General features: G+C 43.0%; 2 protein-coding genes across 5 annotated transcripts in view; one reads left to right on the forward strand and one right to left on the reverse strand.

Annotated features, from left to right (window-relative positions):
- The window catches only part of LOC311050670 (uncharacterized protein), a gene marked incomplete at its 3' end in the record, with an annotated part of 728,236 nt that overhangs the window by 73,662 nt on the left and 629,805 nt on the right, over positions 1-24,769 (forward strand). The window lies entirely within an intron of this gene.
- Positions 1-24,769, reverse strand: part of exoc3l2b (exocyst complex component 3-like 2b) — a 157,480-nt gene that overhangs the window by 36,070 nt on the left and 96,641 nt on the right. For all 4 annotated transcript variants that reach the window (XM_084065397.1, XM_084065396.1, XM_084065398.1 and 1 more), the window contains exons 5-8: positions 5,230-5,603; positions 3,122-3,391; positions 1,789-1,907; positions 1,176-1,290 (exon numbers count right to left, since the gene is read on the reverse strand). In XM_084065397.1, the coding sequence (XP_083921523.1) occupies positions 1,176-1,290; positions 1,789-1,907; positions 3,122-3,391; positions 5,230-5,603 (878 nt within the window). The remainder of the gene's footprint in view (positions 1-1,175; positions 1,291-1,788; positions 1,908-3,121; positions 3,392-5,229; positions 5,604-24,769) is intronic.

A 24,769-nucleotide genomic window follows, 5' to 3' on the forward strand; every position in this document is an offset into this window, starting at 1 on the left:
CGCCTCCAGTTCATTAAGTATACCTGGTTCTCACCTTAGCACCTCCTCCACCACCTTAGCACCACCCACCTGTCCTAGTCCCTCCTCCTCCTCATGCCCACACCTGTTGTGTTATGATAATGAGGGGGAGGGTATATTTTCACTATGTCACTAAAGCGCTGTTTTTCTATTGGCACGTTTAACCCTCAAGGTTTCAGCCTTCAGGTAGAAACTCAAAGTAGTCAGAGAAGACATAAAACACCATAAAAACACCACCAGGGGGCTTAATGAAGTTCTATCAACCTCATAGACACATGAAAAACTGAAAAAGTGCAAAACCATGGCACCACCTCTTTAAATGGACCCATCGTGTGAGGGACTCACATGCTAAAATACACTGATCTACAAGTTGTCAAGGCGGTGCGATGTGACAAATAACGTTTTTTCGTCTGACGTTGGACGTTTCCGGTTGCCTTTGATGGTGTTAAATGGGGGCGTGGAACGAAGCAAAGGATCTTCACGGGAGCACGCTTGTGATAATGCGATCAGCTGGGATTCATCATGAGATACACCTGCGATCTGCTCAAGGCTCTGCACCCTCTTCCATGAATAGGCTCTATGCACAGCAGCCATATTGGGAATGAATTGGGCCCCTTCCTTACTTCCTTCACAGGTGTTACCAATAATACTAATTAAGGCTCTGTTCCATTTAGTTTAGCACAGTGGTGGTTATTTTCAAGGACCCCCATAACTATGAGAGTGTACAAATGGAATTGGTTCCATTTGTACACTCTCAGAGTTACACACCCACCATAAGGGGCCATTTGGGAACCAAAATGGAGTGTTTCTAGTGAGCCAACATGCACAATACCCTGACCAGAATGGAACAGAGCCTTCATTAGTATCATTGGGTAACACCTGTGAAGGAAGTAAAAAGAGGCCCAATTTCTTTCCAATATGGCTGCTGTGCATAGAGCCTATTGTCAGGACTTAGGAAATATACACCACACTCTAATATAGTCGGAAATGTACGAACAGCTTAGTGAATGAGGCCCAATTACTCAGGTTACTTTAAGATACTTTTACTTCACTTGAGTAGTTCCATTTTTCAATACTTTCTACTTGCAATTGTTTGAAAACTTTAGTTCAAAGTTGCTTTGCGGATTTACATTATGAGATATTGTTTCGTGTCTCACCCTGACAGAGTTGAGGCAGTCGAGCTCCAGTCTGTCCACGGTCTCCGCTGGCAACAGGGGGGTTAACTGGGAGCGGTTGAACGGACTGGTCATACACACTGTCCCCAACACGTCCCTGTAGAGAAATGACAAAATACACAACTTTACTACACACTGTCCTCAACACGTCCCTGTAGAGAAATAGGCTCTATGCACAGCAGCCATATTATCACTTCCTTCACAGGTGGTGTTACCAATGATACTAATGAAGGCTCTGTTCCACAGTGGTTTCCACGACCCCCATAACTCTGAGAGTGTACAAATGGAAGTCCATTTGGTTCCATTTGTACACTCTCAAGAGTTACACACATGTAAGGGGGCATTTGGAAGCCCATGAGGGTCCCTGGACCCCAACTGTAGACCCACTGGTGTAACAGAATGTTTCCAGTGGGCCAACATGCACAATATCAGCACCCTGACTCTGTTTGACCAGAATGGAACAGAGTCTTCATTAGTATCATTGGTAACACCTGTGAATGTCTTCATAATATGGCTGCTGTGAATAGAGCCCATTTACTACACACTGTCCCCAACATGTCTCTGCGTGTGTGTGTGCGTGCGTGGTTTGGCCTACCTGTTGTAGATGTTGTACAGCCAGTCTAGCAGACTGTAGATGTCAGTGATCTGCAGCTGGTCGTCTGTGATGGCTTGCAGTCGCCTAGCAACCGCCTGGTGGTAGCTCTGGACGTACACCTGGACAAAAGGTCAAAGGTCACACATAAAAATGCTGGCTGTTAAGAGTTTATTTGTTATTAAGAGAACATTAGATTCATAATTTAGGTTGCATTTGAAGCTTATTAGATTGCTAATACTTTTTTCTTAGCCATATAAGGCAACTTAAATATAAGAATATATATCCCACGCAGGCAGGCAGGCAGGCAGGCAGGCAGGCACGCACGCACGCACGCACGCACGCACGCACGCACGCACGCACACACACAATATATAGCTGTGTACGCTACTTTTGCGTGACTTACTATAGTACGAAATAGTGCATTTAATTTACGTATGGAGATACAAGGTTTCTGAGCGACAGTACAGTATTATGCTCATGGCTTCAGGTCCCAATGTGAGACATATTGAGTTGAGTTTAGACCATAATACATGAATGTTTGTCTTCATAATTATGTTTAGCTTGTGAAAACAATGTTGTCACCAACAGATGGCACTGTTGCACACCCTATCACTCACATATATCTATAGCATATCTCCTATCTCCCTCCCTCCCTCCCTCCCTCCCTCTCTGTCTACCTCCCCCCCTACCTGGAGCGGTGTGTACTCCTCGGGGTAGACGGGCATTATGTTCCTTCATCTCTCCCTCCCTCTCTTTCCCCCCGTTCCCTTCCTGGAACGGTACTCCTCCCTCCTCCCCTCCAGGGACGTGCAGAGGGATTCGGAGAGGCAGGGGCTGGAATTTCAAAAGGGCACCTATTGCCGGCCGGCCCGATTACCATACTTGTAGGCCCGAAACCCCCAAAAAACGAAAAGGTGTAATAGCGTACTTAATGTCCTCAAAGTCACGCATCCAACACGATTTGAACTGAGCAGATTGGACTTTCCGTTCGAGAGATAATGGCCAAAACGTCTTGAAAACGGCCACTTTTGCCAATTTTCGATCACTGATTTTCGATTAAGTTTTGGCCACTGTCGCCCGTATTTCTTCAATAACACGGGCTAGGAAGGTCGGACGGCGACGAACTAGATACCTGAGGAAAGTTCACTTTGAGCTGCATCCAACACATCCACTGCCATTTCCGTCTGCCTTACCGTCAGGCCGCTAGGGGCAGTTGAGTCTGGACTAAGTGCCCTCTAGTCTGTAGAGGGCACTTTTTTACCGACGGGTAAAAGGGCAGGTGCTCAAGCCCCCTTTAATTTGTATGTGTGCACGTGCCTGCTCCCCTCCCTACCTGGAACGGTGTGTAGTCCTCGGGGTAGACGGGCACCACGTTCCTCTTGGCGGCCCCCAGGTCCTCCACGGTCCGGGCCCTCAGGCGGTCCAGGTAGGAGCTCAGCTCCCCGGCCACCAGCTCCGTCCGGTGGGACGGCAGGGAGCCGTCGGCGGCCTGCTCCACCGCCTCCCTCCACCGCTGCTTCAGGTGGCGGGGCCGGGGGCCCCCGGGGGCCGCGCGCTCGCTCACCGCCCACTCCCTGTCCGCCTGCTCCTCCTGCTGGAGCACCTGGATGAGGAAACGGTAACGGTAACGTTATAGAGCAAGTTCGTTCTCGAACTGTTTAGAGAAATTATTACGACGTTTTCCCGGGACCCAAGCTAGTGAAAATAGCAGATATATGAATACATAATATATGTATTTTTATTATTTGATTTTTAGATTTAATTAATGCAATACTTTTGAAAACATTTGGAATTCTTTTTAAACTTTTTCAAATATTTTGAAATACTACAACTGGCCAATCACAGTGGGTCTTTTCCGGGACTTGTCAGAATCAAATTGTATAAAAATATCCTGTTATATTTTTATACAACTAGATTCTGCCAAGTCCCAGGAAAGGTCGCGCTGTGATTGGCCAGTACTAGTCAGGAAGCTTGACTATTCAGGAAGCTTGCGCCCGAGATACAGACGCCTCAGAGCCGGAGGAGGCGTCTACCTATATATGTCTATGGGCCCACCCTAGCCCTGGTTCAGAGCGTTATTGAGTTCCCTCTTAACGCCCTGAAAGACCCTGGGCTCTGCGCTTGTACAAGGAATTCCACTGCCCTGCGAGTGCTCAAGAGTAGTGAAAATAAACAAAACCATTTCGCTACTCACCGAAACAAAGGCTGTTTTGTGAGGGAAGCCTCTCAGCACCCCACCTACTCTGTAAAATACACTTTTTGGGCAGAAAATAAAATATGTCCACGAGACGGAAATTATTTTTATTTACTCCACTGCGCCCTCTACAGATCTGGAGGATTTGAACTTACCATTAACCAAATCTGTAAATGTTTTTGTGCTGTCCCAGGCATCTAGTCTATTGTAGATGGGTTTGACACCCCCTAGTGGGGAGTATTGTTTGCATTTAATGTTGACTTGTGATGTGCAATTAGGAGAACAAATTTCATGTATGTGCTGTTTAGCTAATTGAAGCAAGTCATGTCAGGTGTGCAGCCAAGGAGCAAACACACACACAAGCTGCTACTGCCTTTCTTTGTTTTTGGTTTGAAACCATCTCTTGTAAGTTTTTGTTTGTGTACATTTACCATGAAAACAGCTTTGTTTGAGAATTGTGTTGTGATATATGTGGGATGCTTAAAGGACGACTTCACCACTTTTCAACATATCTTCATATAATAGGTCCTCACTAATGCTCATGATAAAATGATACATTTTTTTTCTACGTGGTCTGTGTCTCATAGGAGGGCTGTGGACAGACTAGAAACCTGTCTACCAGTGACATCATCGTTAGGCAAGATTTTTTTTCCAAAAAGATTTTTTTTTTAAATTCAGACTTTTATTAAGGCGAGAACAATGTGATCTATTATTGCATTGCAATTTTCCAGGAATACAAAGCCTGCAGTTTCTATTAGCTTGGATTCCCCATCGATGATGTCACTGGTAGACGGGTTTCTGAACTGTCTACAGCCCTCCTCTGAGACACAGACTGATTAGGAAAAAAAATTACCATTTTATCATGAGCATTAGTGAGGACCTATCATATGAAGATATGTTGAAAAGTGGTGAAGTCGTCCTTTAATAACTTTAATGATTGTTTGCTTGCCTTGTGTGGGGTAGAGTGTTACATTATGGGAAACGTTATTGAGCTGATTGTGTATTTTTGGTTTCTGTTCTACAGTTTCACTCCTTGTATAGTAAAGCTGACCACCGGCATCTTAATAAAAGCAAACTGAGATGAATCCTGACTTTCATTGAACGGAGTTTGGCTGACTGTTGATTTGTGTCAGGGACGACACACTGAGAACAGTTTTGTTTATTTTTCGCCCAGGGTCTTCCAGGGCGTTAGAGGGAACTCACTAACGCTCTGAACCAGGGCTAGGCCCACCCTAGTAGGGACTCACCTGTACCACCAGTCCCAGGTTGGGCCCTGCCGTAGGGGACCTCAGGGACTCTCTCACCACGCTCCATAGCTCCCTCTGCAGGGCCTCGTACAGCAGCTCCACGTCCTTGGCTTTGCGACGCCCGCTGTCCTTCCCACCGGCGGGACTGAGAACGCTGTCCCTCCCGCCGGCGGGACCGAGGGCCTCCCCCTCCGCGTGCGTCGCCGTCGACGACGACGGCGGATGAGGAGGGTTAGTGGCCCCGTCGGGCCCCGTCGGTGCGGTGGCGACCACGACGACAGTGAGAGCCTCGTTACACTCCTGCTCCAGCTCCAGGATGTGGGTGTCGGCCAGGAAGAGATCCCGTTTTGTCACCAACTGTAAGATCTCTAGCACTGTGAGAGAGAGAGAGAGAGAGAGAGAGAGAGAGAATCAGAATCATCTTTAAAATTAGTGACCCCATATCTTATCATTATAAAACCCTGGAGGGCCAGTTCCCTCAGTCAACTGGTCCTGACACTTCGAACATCGGTTCTCAACCTGAGGGTCCACATGATATTGGGGGTCCCCAAATGACAGTGAAGTGACAATTTAAGGACTTTTAAGACCTTTTAAATATACTTTTTATACCTAAAAAGAAATTAAGAAAAAAAAGAAAAAATACCATTCCTGCATCAAAAGTAATCAACAAACTATGAAAACTGATCAAACATTGGCCAAATAGTCAAATATTATAAGAAAGAGGCAACAATAGCCAATCTATTTTCACAATATTTATCTGTGGAACCAATGTCAAACAAAATGTAATGCCTCGACTCGACTCCTACAATTACAAGTGCTTGTCAGGGTGGGGGGTCCCCTGTTCAAATATGATTCTTTTTGGGGGGTCGCGGCCTGAAAAGGTTGAGAACCACTGGCTTATAGAACACTAATATCAGCCCCTACTAACAATACTAACGCTACTAACACCAATAGGCTCTATTCACAGCAGCCATATTGTGGCTGCTGTGACATTCACAGGTGTTACCAATGATACTAACTGTGCATAGAGCCTATAACAACCAGCTTCGGGACAGTGACATCATTCCTCCACAAATCCCACCCAACCAAGTTATCAATCAAGCAAAAACATAATGATGAAACCTATTGGATTGAAGCATTTATTACATAATAATAAACTTTTCTTTATTTGTATAGCACCTTTCATGACATGAAATACAGCTCAACGTGCTTTACAGAGCAAGAATGCAATTACAGAAAAAGGTCTTGAGCTGTGCATTAAAGCTATCTGCAGAGGCTGCCTGTCTTAGGTGTAATGGGAGTTTATAGACCATATTCACACGGCGGCCATATTGCTATTAAGTTAATGAAATGCCACCCCCGTTGCCATGGAAACGGGGTGGCACTTTCATTGTAAAATTCCAAAATGGCCGCCGTGTGAATATGGTCTATTCCACGCCGTCGGACCGTAGAAGCAGAATGCTGCTTCACCGTGTTTTTTATATGTCACTGTAGGCACCTCGAACAGGTCAGCACTAGAAGACCTGAGGGGCGGTTTGGAACGTATCTAGACACAGTGGTTTGGAACGTATCTAGACACCGTGGTTTGGAACGTATCTAGACACCGTGATTTGGAACATATCTAGACACCGTGATTTGGAACATATCTAGACACCGTGGCAAAACATAAATAGACACCGTGGCTGAATATTTGACCACGTTGACTGATGACAAACTGCCCTGAGAAGAGAGGCAATGAGTGGTGGACACCGAGCTCCACTTCTTTGTCTGGTGACAAATGTAAACACATAAGAAAAGAACACCACCCACAATTCACCAAAACAAATATATTTTTACTTTACTTATTAGGTGATAAAGACGAATGTTTTTTTGTATCATATCGTTGCTATCAGGTGGAAACCTTATATTTCCAAAAATGTGTTCCAACGGATCCAATGTAGTCATTACTGCTCTGTTAATACTTTGAATTGGTTCTAGCCTACGTATATAAAACCCAGACTTGACCACTTTCACTTTCAGAGAGAGAGAGAGAGAGAGAGAGAGAGAGAGAGAGAGAGAGAGAGAGAGAGAGAGAGAGAGAGAGAGAGAGAGAGAGAGAGAGAGAGAGAACGCTGAGAATTGAGCCATCCAAACGGATGAATGAAGGAGATGACAGATGCTTGTGATCAGAGCATTTCCTCATCTGTGATAAATTATTCCAGCTCTGGTCTTGCAAACCACATGGGCTTTAAGTATGGGAAGATCTGTTCCCACACTGAAGCCCCACTGTCATTCATTATCATAACATCCACACACACACACACACACACACACACACACACACACACACACACACACACACACACACACACACACACACACACACACACACACACACACACACACACACACACACACACACAGTCGTGAAAAAAGTACTCAAATCTTTTACTTAGGTTAAAGTGTCAAAACTGCAATGTACTGTAGAAATACTGATGTCAACAAATAAAGTCACAAATAAAAGTACGGGATTAAAATGTTACTTGAGTATAAATACAAAAGTATCGGTATTAAAATGAGAAAGTACTCTTTATGCAGAATGTCCCATTTCACAAGTTTTCAAAATGTATAAAAATCATTTGAAAATTGCAGATGCGACGTATTGTGAGCTTGTAATTAGTCTCTTTTCAAATGGCCAAAATGTATATAGGGCTGAAGTGTCTGTGCAGTGGTGTAAAGTAACTAAGTAGATGTACTCTACAGTACTCAAGTACAATTTTGAGGAATATTATTGTATTTGTAATAATAATCCAAATCTACAAAAGTAACTAGTAACTAAAGTGTTCAAATAATGATAGTGGAGTAAAAAGTACAATATGTGTTTCTGAGTAGAGGAGTAGAAGTAAAAGTGCTGACAATTTAAAATACTCCAGTAAAGTCAAAATTCCTCAAAATTGTACTTGAGTACTGTAGAGTACATCTACTTAGTTACTTTACACCACTGCACAGACACGTGTGCCGCAATATACAAGCTCATAGTGCGGCACGAAGTAACACGCTATATGAGCTTGTATATCTGCAATTTCTTTAACAGCCAAGTTTAAAATATGGTTAAAGTGGTTACGTGTGTGTCCGTGCGTGCGTGCGTGCGTGCGTGCGTGCGTGCGTGCGTGCGTGCGTGCGTGCGTGCATCTGTGTGTTCAACCGCCCCAAGTTCTCCCACACAACTATCCTTCTCGGTTCTCTACACTGGCTCCCCGTAGCGGCTCGCATCCAGTTTAAGACCCTGGTGCTAGGGTCTTAAACTTTCACTGCCCCTATAGGGCAGTGAAAGGAACAGCTCCTTCTTACCTCCGGGCTATGGTCGATGCCTACACCCCTGCCCGACCACTTCGATCTGCCACCTCGGGGGGCGACTGAAAACCCACATCTTCAGGAAGCACTACCCTTCCTCTTCGCCTTGCCTACTTGTTGTTAACTAGTTGTACGAACTCTTGTTTTATTGTTGTATTGTTTTATTGGATCTTGTTTAGTCGATACACTTATTTGTTTAAGCTCATGCTCATTTGATTTTGCTATTTTGTCTCATCTGTTTAAGAAAGTAGGTAGCTGATATATTTTTACCTTAGCGCTAGGTATACTCTTGGTTGCTTGTTTTTGCTGGTGATTAGTAGTTTTCGTTCCCTACCTATGTTGAATGTACTTATTGTAAGTCGCTTTGGATAAAAGCGTCTGCTAAATGACTGTAAAGTAATGTAATGTGTGTGAGTGTAAAGCACTTTGGATGAAGGTGTTATATAAATACACCGTCTATCTCCGTAATAATAAAATATAAAAACTGTTCATTTAATATAGTTGCTGTCGGGCAGAAACCTCATATCTCCATAATATGTTAACGTTGTATGTTTTGTTGTTGTTGTTGTTGTGGTTTATTTTTTATTCAGTAAATGAATGCCTTACTTTGTCATACACGAGTGCCAAGCCAAAATTGTGAAAATTGCTACATTTCTACAAGCTTGTAGATTGGCTATTTTCAAAGAGCCAAGGTATAAAATAGGGCTAAAGTGGTTAAATTATATGTATTTGGCCGCGGACCCCCATCAAAATATTTTGTTCCAGGGACCCCCAGAAACAAAGATTTGAGTTAAAAATGTTCGCTTTAAAAATATATATATTCAAAGATTTGCACACATTTTCACGATTTTTCAAAAATAGCAGATCTACAAGCTCGAGTGCTGCACTATGAGCTTGCATATCTGCTATTTTTGAATAGCCCAAAGTGTAAAATAATGCGTTTTAGCTCAAATCAAAAAATGACACAGTTCCAGGTCTTGTTAATGGGTTAATGTATGTTTCAAAAATCATAATTCATACCTGCAAGGTAACTAGTAACTAAAGTTTTCAAATAATTGTAAAAGTAAAAGTACAATATTTATTCGCCTCTGAGATGTAGTGGAGTAGAAGTAACAGTATGGGAAATTGGAAATACTCAAGTACAGTACTTAAGTAAATGTACTTAGTTTACTTTTCACCAATGAAATAGACCAGCCTCGTCCATTCAATGTGGACACAGTAACAGTTGAGATGGAATAATGTGGTTAATAGGCTCTATGCACAGCAGCCATATTGGGAATGAATTGGACCCCTTCCTTACTTCCTTCACAGGTGTTACCAATAATACTAATTAAGGCTCTGTTCCATTTAGTTTAGCACAGTGGTGGTTATTTTCAAGGACCCCCATAACTCTGAGAGTGTACAAATGGAACCCTTCGGGTCCATTTGTACACTCTCAGAGTTACACACCCACCATAAGGGGCCATTTGGGAACCTAAGTGGAGTGTTTCTAGTGAGCCAACATGCACAATATCAGCACCCTGACCAGAATGGAACAGAGCCTTCATTAGTATCATTGGGTAACACCTGTGAAGGAAGTAAAAAGAGGCCCAATTTCTTTCCAATATGGCTGCTGTGCATACTGTAGAGCCTATTGTACTCACGAGTAGAGTAGCACCGCATGGCCAGCAGATGGCGCTAGCTCACCACGTGGATAGAAGAAGGACTTAATTACTAGGCCAGTATTTGTAATTATCCAGTTAAAACATTTGACCATTTAAAAAGGAATGAATTATAAGATGTTGTGGACGCATGCACGTGCAAAATCACAATAAAGACTTGAATTCATGGAGATGTTTTGTTTTTGTCGCATTCCTAAGCCAATAATTTGATGACCGGAGACTTATTGGAAGTATTGTCTTAGGAATGCGACAAAAACAAAAAAATGTCCTTGAATTCAAGGCTTCATGGGGTGTGTAATTGATAGAAAATAAGTCATTTTTTAAGGGGTTAATTCATATAAACCGCTCACAAAATGTAAGGAAACTTGAATTTGGGCCATTATATCTCCCCTTTACTAATACCAATCAGTAAAGTGTTATATATCATTTTTATCGTTGATTAGTCACCTTCAACGAGGTACAGCTTGTAAGCATCGGGCATTCATAGAATGAGCAACACAAGCAAACGTGTGGGTAGCGCCGAGCAAAAATGTGCCAAAATGGCCTGTTAGACTTTTCTGCTGACATTCAATGTTGTGACATTCATGACATTCAATGGGCTTCAGGTGTGTGCCAGTCACAGGTGTGTGACTGTCTCACAGGTGAGTGACTGGCACCTGAACATGGGTTCTGCAACTTTGTTGAGTTTGTGTATGCTCCAAGCAGCAACACTGTCCCCATGGAAAGATGCCACTTTTGTCAGGATAAGGCCCGTGCAACAGGGCAAGTGAAGCTGGTGTTCCGTGAGTGACAGCATTATTTGGTGTTAGCCCTGGTACCATTTCCAAACTTAGGGTTAAGTTCTGTGAGACTGGTGAAGTCAACAAGGAAGACAACAACCCAGACCCCTTGCTTCACTGAGGAAGATTTACAGGCAAGATTTGCACAACGGTACCAAAGACAGATGTCAAAGTTGCAGGGCCCATGCTCAGGTGCCAGACACACACCTTTGACTGGCACACATCGGCCTGCAAATGGTACCGGGGCTGACATCAAATAATGCGTAGTCTGCGTAACGGAACACCAGCTTCACTTGCCCTATTGCACAGGCCTTATGCTGAGGGGACAAACGTGGCATCTTTCTATGGGGGCAGTGTTGCTGCTTGGAGCATACACAAACTCAACAAAGTTGCAGAACCCATGTTGCAGAACGCAAAGTTGCAGAACCCACCTCTCAGCAGGTGTGTGCTGGGGGTGCATTTCTCCTTTCCGACATGTCGCCTTTCCGACGTTGACGAACCCTATACCTAACCCTAACCCTAACCCTAACCGCACGCGGAAGCCACTAGTCGGAGTGGTGAGATGTCGGAATGGAGAGTGAACACCGTGTGCTGGCAGGTCGCTCAAAACAAGAGCGATTACCAGCGAAAGCATATTGGGTGATTTTGGCACACTTTTGCTCGGCGCTACCCACACCTTTGCCTGTGTTGCTCATTCCATGAATGCCCGATGCTTACAAGCTGTACCTCGTTGTAAAGGTGACTAATCAACGATAAAAATGATATGTAACACTTTACTGATTGGTATTAGTTAAGGGGATATATAATGGCCCAAATTCAAGTTTCCTTACATTTTGTGAGCAGTTTTAGTTTTGTAAATGTGGGTCCCAAGAGTCCCTTCCTCGAAATGTATCTGAGTCAAAAGTGCAATATTTCTATTTGAAAAGTTGTATGCTTTTAAAAAACAATGACCAGTCTTGCAGCTGTGAACAAAGCTGCTGTTCCCTCATTTCATGTTAAAGTAATAAGGCCAACGTTTCAAGCTGCCTGCATAACAGTCAGGCTGGGTAAATACAGGTTGTAGAGCCTCAGGGCTACATGTGACACTGCTGATGGCCTGTATGTGTGCTTTCACAATGGAGAATGAGTGAGCAAGTGAGCAAGTGAGCGACTGACTGACTGACTGACTGACTGACTGACTGACTGAGCGAGCAAGCGAGTGATTCAGTCAGTAGTCAGCAGTTGTGGAAAAGTACTCACAGTGATTATTTAAGTAAAAGTATCAATAATGCAATGTAGAAATACAAGCTAAAGTCCGGAATTCAAATTTTTACTTGAGTAAAAGTATAAAAGTATTGGCATCAAAATGTTAGTACTCATTTATGCAGAATGTCCCATTACAAGTTTTCAAACATATACAAAATCTTTTGATAATAGCAGATCTACAAGCTCACAATGCGTCGCATCGCGATGCATTGTGAGCTTATAGATCGGCTATTTTCAAATGGCCGAAATGTATATAGGGCTGAAGTGGTTAATGTATGTTTTGTAATAATAATAAAAATCTACAAAGTAACTAGTAATAGTAAGTAGTTTTCAAATAATTGTAGTGGAGTAAAAGTATAATATTTGCCTTTGAGATGTAGAACTGAAAATCGGAAACACTCCACTAAAGTAAAAATACCTCAAAATTGTACGTAAGTGTACAGTAAATGAGTAATTGTACTTAGTTACTTTACTGGTAGTCAGTCAGTCAGTCAGTCAGCAACCCACATTCACTATTTGACTATTATAGGCCGTCACCTCCAGAATCTGACAAAAACTAAAATAACAGAAATAACACACACAGTTAAAAACACCAGCCTACAGAACAATAAGCCTATCATAAGCCCACATGGGAGTGAATGGAAGTTCCACAGCTGACAGGGAGCTTGGCATCAGCCAGAGGCAGGAACACAAGGATTTATGGGAAACGCGGTCCCACAAAGAGACGATGAGTCACTGCTGTTCAACCATCATGCAACTGCCGTCCGGACATGATCGGGGGTGAGCTGACTGACTGTCCATTCAACAGTGTTCAAATTAGCACTGCGTCTCCAACTTAAAGGAGTAGTTCACCCAAAAAAATCGCCATGAATTCAAGGCTTCATGGGGTGTGTAATTGATAGAAAATAAGTCATTTTTTTGGTGAACTACTCCTTTAACGATGTGTCAAGACGCAAACAGTTGCTAGATTGATTGAATACTTTATTAACAGTTTGCAAAAAAAGGTGGTGGCAGAGTGGCACCGATTTATACAAAATAATGCTAAAAGGATAACCCAATAACCCAATAAGGGCTTGTTTCCATTGAGGTCCATGTGTTTTCAATTCATAAATGCTGTAATGAGAAAAGAGAGATAATAATGTCTCAAGCATTAGGTATGAGTAAAACAGCAACAGTGGCTCAGGAGGTAGAGCAGCAGTTTGAGAATCATGTGCTACCAATGTTACTAATTAAGGCTCTGTTCCATTTAGTGTGGCATAGTGGTTGTCTTATTTTCAAGGACCCCTAAAACTCTTGAGAGTGTACAAATGGAACCAAATGGACCCGTACGGGTCCATTTGGTTCCATTTGTACACTCTCAGAGTTACACACCCACCATAAGGGGCCATTTGGGAACCAAAATGGAGTGTTTCTAGTGAGCCAAAATGCACGATATCAGCACCCTGACCAGAATGGAACAGAGCCTTCATTAGTATCATTGGTAACGCCTGCGAAGGAAGTAAGGAAGGGGGCCCAATTCATTCCCAATATGGCTGCTGTGCATAGAGCCTATTGCTCCTGATAAGCAGGTTTGGTGCCTTGCATGGTTTTCCTCTGCCGTCGGCGTGTGAATATCTGTGTACTTGTGAACGAATGGGTGAATGTAATGCACTTTGGATGAAGGCGCTATATAAATGCACCATATAATATAACATTACATACATACATAGACCACAAGCCAAAAACTCCCCATAAGGGCTCTGATTACGCAATCTTGCTGAGAGAGAGAGAGAGAGAGAGAGAGAGAGAGAGAGAGAGAGAGGGGGGTGGATGGACAGACAGACAGGCAGGCAGACAGACAGACAGACAGACAGACAGACAGACAGACAGACAGACAGACAGACAGACAGACAGACAGACTAGTGTCCTCCATCACCACTACAACCATTGATGGAAGTTGAAAGGTTCCCAGTGATGTCATTGGCCACCTCCTCTGTGAGCTCATTAATTTCCTGTTAACAGCGGTTAAAGCACCAACCAGGGGATTGGCTGGAACCAGGCCTGCTCTATACTCTGTCAAGACTCTATTATAGGATGTATACTCCCTAGTACCACGCTTTCACAAACACTGGGTCGGGACCCTTCTGCGAGTCACGGACACATTGTTATGGGTCGTGAGTAAATATCCTATTTTGTTTTTGTTTTTCCAAAGTATCTCAAAGAATTACAAAAAAGGAAAATCACGGATGTTCAGTCAATCAAGCATTGTTCAAAAGAGAAATCTAAGAAAAATCCAAGAAAAATCTAAGAAACATCCAAGAAAAATTCAAGAAAAATCCAAGAAAAATCTAAGAAGAATCTGAGAAGAATCTGAGAAAAATCTAAGAAAAATCCAAGAAAAATCTAAGAACAATCTAAGAACAATCTAAGAAAAAATCAAGAAAAGCCAAGAAAAAGCCAAGAAAAATCTAAGAAAAATCTAAGAAAAATCTAAGAAAAATTCAAGAAAAATGAAAATAGCCGATCCACAAGCTCACGTGTCACATCGGGACACGTTGTGAGCTTGTAGATCGTCTATTTTCACTATAGTTTGGGTCCCGGGGAGACTCTTCTCTTTTGGGTCTCGAGCTACAACGTTTAAGAACCACTGCCCTAGTACCACGGTTTAGGTTCAGGTTTATTTGTCATTTGTATGGTTCACATAAAAACTAAATTGTGTATCAGTGCACAAATGTAACTTTACCAGATTAAAAAAAAAAATTAAGAAATCAACCATAGAACAAGCTCACAAGCTCACAATACGTTGCGATGTGACACGACGCACTGTGAGCTTGTAGATCTGCTATTTTCAAAACATATTATACATTTGAAAACTTGGACCTTGGCATAATGAGTACTTTTACTTTTGGTACTTAAGTACATTTTGATGCCAATACTTTTGTACTTTTACTCAAATACATGTGTTATTCCTGACTTTTACTTGTAACAGTTGCAGTATTGGTACTTTTACTTAAGTAAAAGATTTGAGTAATTTTTCCACCACTGCTGGCTTGCCAGAGCAACCCAAACACAGCGCTGGCAACAGACAGACATTTCTGATAAGTCTGGGAAAGACAAGACGTGTTGTACAGACAGTCAGTCGTGTTCTTGTCCCATATGGACAAGTCTAAGCTCGTCTTGGTTTTGATAGGCTCTACGCACAGCAGCCATATTGGGAAGAAATCGGGCCTCTTCCTTACTTCCTTCACAGGTGTTACCCGAAGGCTCTGTTGTTCCATTCTGGTCAAACAAGAGTCAGGGTGCTGATATTGTGCATGTTGGCTCACAGGAAATACTCTGCTACATTAGTGGGTCTCAAAGTGTGGTCCAGGGACCCTCATGGGCCCTTGAGGGGGTTCCAAATGGCCCCTTACAGGTGTGTAACTGAGAGTTATGGGGGTCCATGAAATGAAAACATTTGAGAACCACTGTGCTACAATAAATGGAGCAGAGCCTTAATCAGTATAATTGGTAAGACCGATGGAGGAAGTAAGGAAGAGGCCCAATTTCTTTCCAGTATGGCTGCTGTAGAGCTTGTAGATCTGATATTTTTGAAAAATGTTGATTTCTTTTGCAAATCTTTGAATATAATAATATTTTTAAGGCAAACGTTTTACCTCAAATCTTTGCTTCTGGGGATTCTACAAATGTCCTCTAAATCCTGACAGTTCTTTGAAAGAACTTATGTTGCTATAATGTCAGTGGTTCTCAAACATTTTTAATCTCAAGGCCCCCGAAAATGATATGTATTTGGCCGTGGATCCCCATCTCAAAATATGTTGTTCCAGGGACCCCCCATAAGCACAGATCGGAGTTAAAAATGTTCGCTTTAAAACATATTCAAAGATTTGCACAAATTTTCCACGATTTAATTTAATTTTTTGCAGATCTACAAGCTCATAGCGCGGCGCTCTGAGCTTGTAGATCTGCTATTTTTTAATACCTCTCAGGTGTGAGATATACATTAAAAAAAGATATATTTTGTATAAATAAAATACAATAAAATAAAAACTTTAATCATGATTCGATTGCTCCTTCGCCCCAGACAGAGGGGGTGTAATCCCTATGTCTCGCCTCCTCCAGGGGGGGGGGGGGGGGGGGACGAAATGGGGTGGGGCTGTTACGAGACCCCTGAGCGACCCCCGGTTCAAATCTCAAAGCCTGAGTGTGTCGTCATTGTTAGAAAACATTGCTTTAGACCACAGAACACTGATTGCAGTTTTATGCTCACTTTGGATGCATTTCCTGAAACTCTTATAAACTCATTCCCAAAAGGCTAAGTGCAATCCCCAAAACAGTAAAAGCATTTCTAACCACAACTATACCACCCAAAAGAAACTAGAACAATCATGATAACCACATGCAGGCTTGTTTCACTGGAGCACAACCCCACAACTCTGGGGGGAAACAACTATACAGTCAAATTGTATTACACTCTCATTATCTCTGACAGGCTGGAGATGATGTTTTCAACCCTGTCCATCTGTCCGTTTGTCCGTTTGTCTGTAAACAGTTCATCTCAGGCACCGCTGGACCGATTGGCGTGAAACTGTGCACGCACATCCCCAGTAGGCCAAGGAAGAACCTCTGTATTATAGGCCAACCTTTTGGCCTATAATTGTTGAACCTATTAGGTAACACTATTTTCCGCCTTTTTCCACCACTGTATGTTTGTGAGTATGGTGTTGACAGTTTGCACCTGTGGGATGGAGCTCACAGCACGTGTTCTCCGTTAGCTCGTCCATTGTGTGAAGGGAAGTTAACAGCTTGTCTCAATTGCTTGGATGCATTTCCTGAAAGTCTAACCTCATCCCCCCAAGCTGTGGATGATTTCTCATCAACACTATAGCACCCGTACTCAAAGAACCTCCACAACTTGACAGTCTTTTGACACGTGGTTATCATTTAGAACACGAGTCTTCAACAGGGAGTCTGGAACGTTCCCCTAGGGGGTCCTCAGAGTTAATACAGGGCGGCTGCCACGTCTTTGTGTGATAGATTTGTTTGCTTGTTTGTTTGTTTCACATTAAAGGGATAGTTCACACCCCAAATGTCTTTTTTTCCTATCGATTAAACTCACCCCATGGAGACTTGAACTCATTGATATTTATTTGTTTTTGTCACATTCCTAAGCCAATAATTTGATGACGAGCAGTGGGTTACGGTAGGAGACTCCTTTGTAGTCTCCTTTGTATCCATGAAATCAAGTGTCCATGGGGTGAGTAATCGATATAAAATAAGTATTTTTTTGCGGTGAACAATCCCTTTAAGCACTTGAATCCTATAGCATCCCTATTCTGGGGGAAAATGATCTACAAGCTTGTGGATCGGCTATTTTCATCGAGATTTGGTAAAGAGGGAGAAAAGGGCAGATAAAGTATAGAGAGTTCAAGTTTTGGGGGTTTGAATGGTTCATTGTCTGAAAATACACATTGCCTCTTCATGTCCTAATGGCTGCACCCAACAACTGACCCAGCCCTGCATGGTAGGCAACTCCGGCCTGACACTGTCTAGTTTATTTTGTATTTTTCACACGTTGTGACCAGTGACCACGCTAGACAAGAGAAATCCCCTCCTGAAATACTTTCGGTTGGCAACATTAGCGGAAGAATAGCAAACAACTCCAAAATTGGCTTTGTTTGAAGGTACAGCTCTAAATTTAGAGAGTGTGTGTGTGTGTGTGTGTGTGTGTGTGTGTGTGTGTGTGTGTGTGTGTGTGTGTGTGTGTGTGTGTGTGTGTGTGTGTGTGTGTGTGTGTGGGTGGGTGGTACTATGCCATCCTTTTCCTCTTGTGGGAATGTGACGAACGGACGGGTGAGCGACACCTAAACCCTCTCGCATCCTCACACACACACACGCGCACACACACACACACACACACACACACACACACACACACACACACACACACACACACACACACACACACACACACACACACACACACACACACACAGACAGACAGACAGACAGACAGACAGACAGACAGACAGACAGACAGACAGACAGACAGACAGACAGACAGACAGACAGACAGACAGACAGACAGACACACACACACACACACAGTGTGCAGTGTACGATCTCACAATAAGTAACAGCGTGTTGCACTGTGAGCCTGTAGATTGGCCTCTGGCAAAGACATTTGTTGTAGAGGGGGAAAAAGGTGGAGGGGGCCTAGTACAGATCCCTGGGGAACCCCGGTCAACGAAGTACATAGGGTTTAAGTGCTTAAGTGCAAACGCAGCATTTACGCCGTGACGCCCCCAAATGTATGGCTTTCTGTACCATGTGGATTGCAAGTGTGCGTGTGCGTGTGCGTGTGTGCGTGTGCGTGTGCGTATGCGTGTGTGTGTGTGTGTGTGTGTGTGTGCCAGATACACAGGCCTCATTGTTCCCTCCTTAACTCCGTTAGGACAAATCACTCCCAGCTGGACGTATGGGGCAGACAGACATAACTAACATACCTAGAGTAGGGAGCACCACACACCCTTCCTCCGTCTCAGCCAACACCACTGTACACCAACTGCTATTTATAAAGGTGAATGGATGTGGGGCTTCCCCTGACCAGTGGCCGGGACACACAAACAAAGTGCATTTGCTTGAGTACTAGTACTTTAAGGATATTTTATCTGTGTATCCAGTGGTGGGAAAAAGTACTCACATGTTTTACTCAAGTGAAAGTATCAATAGTGCAATTACATTACATTACATTACAGTCATTTAGCAGACGCTTTTATCCAAAGCGACGTACAATAAGTGCATTCAACATAGGTAGGGAACGAAACTACTAACTCACCAAAAGTCTTAAGTGCATTTCCTGCAAAAACAAGCAACCAAGAGTATACCTAGCGCTAAGGTAAAAGTGCTATATATCAGCTACCTACTTTCTTAAACAGATGAGACAAAATAGCAAAGTCAAATGAGCACGAGCTAATACAAAATGTGTATCGACTAAACAAGATTTTTTTTTTACATTGCCAACTCTCACATGTACATAAACGTTCAGATTACAAATATAAAGTGCTTACCCCCGAGCCACGGATGTTACAAGGCGATCCGGACCGCGATAAGTACCCATATCTCCCGTATTGTTCAATAAAAAGCATTTTTTTGGTAATGTATCAGAGTGCAATACACCTCCCAACCATTAGTGTCGCATGGTTGAAAGCATCGGAGAAAATTTGGAGAAAATAGCCGGCGATCGGATTAAAATGCTTTTTATTTAACAATACGGGAGATACGGGTACTTATCGCGATCCGGATCGCCTCGGGGGTAAGCACTTTATATTTGACATCTGAACGTTTATGTACATGTGAGAGTTGGCAATGTAAAAGAAATCGAACACCACTATAAAGCAGGGACTCTCGGCACCATGACTGTCATGGTATGCAGGTATGCCAGTCATGTTTCAGGGCTGAGTTTTACTTCATCAATTCATTCCATTGGGCGGCCGTCCCAAAACTCCCCGCCCCACGCACCTTTGGAGCGGGCCACCCGCGGCCGCTCCATGGTCGCTGGATTTTGACCCGGGGTGATTGTGTTTTAGGACGACAGACCCCACATTCAACCTGTGTGCGCGCCGTGTGCTCTACTCGGCGCAGAGAAAGAGGGTTTTCGTCACACAGTGAATGAGCTACTTTTCCCACCACTGTCTTATTAATTATGACATTATTTTGCCATAAATGAGCGTGCCTAGTTTCATAGACTGTAAGTGTTGCTCTCTCTCTCTCTCTCTTCATTTATTATTATAATGACCATGAGCGGTCCGGTGTATATTATTATATTATTGTCTCCGCCAGGCCGAAAGGCATGGCGAGAGAGTATGTTTTACCCCCTGTCCGTCCGTCCGTCCGTCCGTCCGTCCGTCATTCGATCTGTCTGTGTACAGCTAATCTCCGGCACCGTTGGCGTGCTCGATGCGAAACTGTGCACACACACTCCCTGGATACCAGAGCAGAACCTCTGCCCCAATTTTTTTTCACAGGGGCTTGTTATAGCGCCACCAGGAGGCCGATTGGTGCAAAACACATTTCTTGACAGTACTCCTACATATTTTGTTTAAACAGCACGCAAATCGGTACACAGTATCTCTATAGTCATTAAACGAAACGTGTCTTTCAGATTTTTTAGATTCCTTCCTGATTGACTAAAATTGCCTTCCAAAGTTTGCAGAAGTGCTCCGTTTTGAACAAAATGCCTCAAATCATGAACACAGCATGCAATTTCCGTGAAATTTTGCACGCACATTCCCACTACGTCAAGGAGGAAATGCTACTTGAAAATTTTAAAATCAGCCTCATGGTGGCGCTATAACAGGCCGATTTGTGTTTTTTCCTATAACTGTACCGATCTGTGTAAAAATTTGTATGCACACTCTCTAGAGGCCAAGGAAAAATCTTTGCCCTGCATTTTTCACATCTGCCTTTTATAGCGCCACCAGGAGGCCGACTTATGTAAAACATTTTTTGATTGTAAGCCTTCAGATTTTATCCAAATTTCACGTAAATCGGTACACAAGATCTCTATAGTCATGTGATCAAGATGGATGTGTTAGATGTTTCATAGTCCATCCTGATTGACTAAAATTTACATCTAAAGTTTGCAGGAGTGGCCCGTTTTGAACAAAATGCCGCAAATCATGAACGCAGCGTCCGATTGCAGTGAAACTTTGCTCCCACATTCGCACTACGTTGAGGAACAAATGCCACCATTTTAACATTGCCCTATTATAGCGCCACCTTGAGGCCAATTTTTGCAACAGTTTTCTTTTTTATATTACTCCTACAAATTGTGTCCAAACATCATGCAAATCGGTACCCATTATCTCTATAGTCAAGTGGTCAAGATGGTTCCGTCTGATTTTTCATATTACATCCTGATTGCCGAATTCCGAACATTGCTGCCCCACAATAACCTACCTGACCTGGCGGAGACCTGTGCTCCGAGGAGCACTTTTTCTAGTTTATTATTATAATGACCATGTGTGAATGCGCGATGACGTCATCGTTTCTCAAAATCTCTGGATTACATGTCCACACAGATCCACTGAAACGCATGTTTAGGAAATCCTTCACTTATTTATCCGTTTACAAAAATATCCGTCTTAGCAGCCAAAGACACCGTTTGCGTGTGGCTGAAAGGCCCAAACGCACACAAAAATGTGCGTTTATAAAAAGATCCATGTACGTGTAGCCTAGCTGTAGACCCACTGGTGTAGCAGAGTGTTTCCAGTGAGTCAACATGCACAACAACAGCACCCTGACTCTGTTTGACCAGAATGGAACAGAGCCTTCATTAGTATCATTGGTAACACCTGTGAATTTCTTCACAATATGGCTGCTGTGAATAGAGCCTATTGTGTACAGACTTCTTGTAAATTAAGTAATGCAGATGTTTAACGATGAAGATCTATAAGGGTCCATTTGGTTTCATTTTACACTCTCAAGAGTTAAAGATCTATAAGGGTCCATTTGGTTACCAACTCTTCATCATCATTTAGCTGGGGGCCACCTGGAAGCTCCTCAAGGACCACTGGTGGTCCCCGGACCACCGGTTGATAAGCACAGCTGTAGAGTATATTACTGGAGAGACCAGGTGGTTTTAGGGGTCAATGCACAGACACAAGCTTGTAACAGTGCTGGACTCTACCTCTAAGTTCACTGGGAACTCTAAAACTCTCATGATGTAACCCAACCTCTTGGAATGAAGGCTGCACGCGCACACACACACACACACACACACACACACACACACACACACACACACACACACACAGAGCGCACACACACAGAGCGCACACACACAGAGCACACACAGAGCACACACAGAGCACGCGACAAACTGCTGACTGGGTTATATTATGTTTGGTGGAATTCATTAGAATTAAGATACGGCTTGCCCCAGAACACCTGCAGACTGGAACGGAGAAACCGAGTGTGCGCGCGTGCGTGTGTGTGTGTGTGTGTGTGTGTGTGTGCGTGCGTGTGTGCGCGCGTGTTCTTCTTAAACAGTGGGGGTATTGTGTGAGTTTTTGTACGAGCATGCGGCGGCTGAAATTAGAGCTCTTTTCCCTAACTCTTAAGAAATGCTGCAGTAACTGTCTGTCTAATAATAATAATAATAATAATCTACATTTCATACTGTGATTTTCTAAATATAAATTGCTGAATGGGTAGAGCGGCTTCCTAGGAAAAAGAAGGTCCCAGGTTTGATTCCCGGCTCCCCTGAGCAAAGACACTGAACCCCTAAAACAGAAGAACCTTTCCCCACGTGGGATCAAATGACTCTAAATTGTCATGAATTAATAATAAATTGGGCACAAAACAAAATAGCCGAAATCAACAAAGAGAAAAAATATGCAATTCCAATGATGACCTCTTCCGTCTTCTGGGTCTTACAAAGGAACGGCTGCAGTGGTTTCCTTTGATCAAGGAAGACAAGTCTCTCTTGACAGAAAAGCGCTGGTCACTGGGGGTGTTTGGAAGACAAAGCATACCAAAGTGTTGCTTCATCGTGTTTGGAGCAGCGGTGGTGTCCACTTTGTAGTGACAGGACGTCTTGTCACTGACATCTCTGTGACCCGGCCGTGGCAAGACTACACACAGAAGAAGTACTCAGATTTTGGAAGAAGTACTCAGATTTTGGACTTAAAGGACCGCTTCACCCCATTCTCAACCCTTATCTTCAATACAATCGGTCCTCACTAATGTTCATTATGAGGAGAACTTTTAACCTAAAGTCCACAAGGGTGTAATCTATGCATTGAGGTTCCCAGACGTGGGAACCAAAAGCCACTTTTTTCACGGTTCACATTTTGGCCTCCATGTGATGATGGCTCTGATCATTGGGATACTAGGGATGATTAAAGGGGCAGTTCACCCATTTTCAACCTTATCTTCATATAATTGGTCCTCACCAGTGGTGGAAAAAGCACTCCATTTATTTTTTACCTAAGTCAAAGTATCAATACTGCAATGCAGAAATACTCTGTTACAAGTATAAGTCCTGTATTCAGAATGTTCTGCAAAAGTGTTGGCATCAAAATGCACTTAAAGTACCAAACGTAAAAGTACTCATTATGCAGAAATCTTCCATTTCATGTTTTCAAAATGTATAAAATCATTTGAAAATAGTCGATCTACAATCTACAAGCTGTGAGCTTGTAGATCGTCTATTTTCAAGTAGCCAAAGTCTATAGGGCTGAAGTGGTATGTTTTGTAATAATAATGTTGTATATTGGCCCTTATTTGCTTGTTTTATGAACGGTATGCAAGTCAAAAATCAGATAAAAATGATAGAAGTTATTTTACTACAGTCAGGAGTAGCCATGTGCTGTAGACAGACACAGTCTAACTGTCTGCACTTCTGGGCTATTCAAGCACATGATGTTAATGTTGACCTGTTGTTCAAGAGGAAGTCTGCAGGTGTGAATGGTGATTTGCATCTCTTTTGTTAACCTGAGAGACAACAGGCCTTTGTCTTCTCTTCCTGGACAGGGGGGGGGGGGTGTTATTGGTTGGTGAGTGTATAATTCAACTGTATTCTTTCAGCTTCTATTGTATTAGGGTGGACGCTTGTTATGATCCCTTTCTAGGTAAAGGAGACATTCGTTCATACCAAAATATTTATGGTTGGCTGATTAATATTTTATCCCAGAGTTTAAGGTTAACAGAGAGGCCTGCACACTGATTGGAAGGGGAATGCATTTTGATGCGACGTGAGCATTTGATGTATTTTCTCGGAATAAGATTTTCCAGGTGTTTTTATATTTTAAGCTTGTTATATTTTTAAATAGTCCGAGTCTTTGCCTTCTGTAGTCAGTCGAAAGTCATGTGACCCATGACATACGCAACAGATGTAAGCCGATATTGGTTCTAAATACTGATATTCTTGCATGATTTGTGAAACAGTTTGTCTATTTTTATTTTGAAATTGAATGTAAATCACCTTATGACTACTGTGTAATTTCGATGCCTGTATCTAAGTTGTTCTGTTTGATGTGGTGTTTGATGTTTAATCTTATACTGAATGTCTTTTTGTTAAACTTCCAGCCGGTGGTCGTGGGGGTCGTAAGTGGGAGTTGATGATGTTTTTATGGAATAATGTTATTATTTGATGTTTTTTCTTGCAAACTGTTTTAATTAATATACGTGGTTGCGAAAGATGGCCTGTTGTTCAAGAGGAAGCCTGCTGCCAGGTGTGAATGGTGATTTGCATCTCTTTTGTTAACCGGAGAGACAACAGGCCTGGCCTTTGTCTTCTCTTCCTGGACATACCTCGACAGCAGGATGACACTGATCAAAGCAGTTGATCAACTGGTGGGGTATTCTCATTGACCCCCACCCACATGAACCGTCTGTATTGTAATGTGAACCTAGAGTATAAGAGTGACTGTAAATGACTTGTGAGTGAGTACTGACCACGCCGTGAGGCTGGGGGTGGACAGGGGCTCTGCCCCTGGAATCTTTGCCTTTGTGTTTGTTGTTGCTGAATAAACCACT

The sequence above is a fragment of the Gymnoscopelus microlampas genome, assembly GCF_963454915.1.
Source record: "Gymnoscopelus microlampas genome assembly, chromosome: 8".
Classification (NCBI taxonomy): Eukaryota; Metazoa; Chordata; class Actinopteri; order Myctophiformes; family Myctophidae; genus Gymnoscopelus; species Gymnoscopelus microlampas.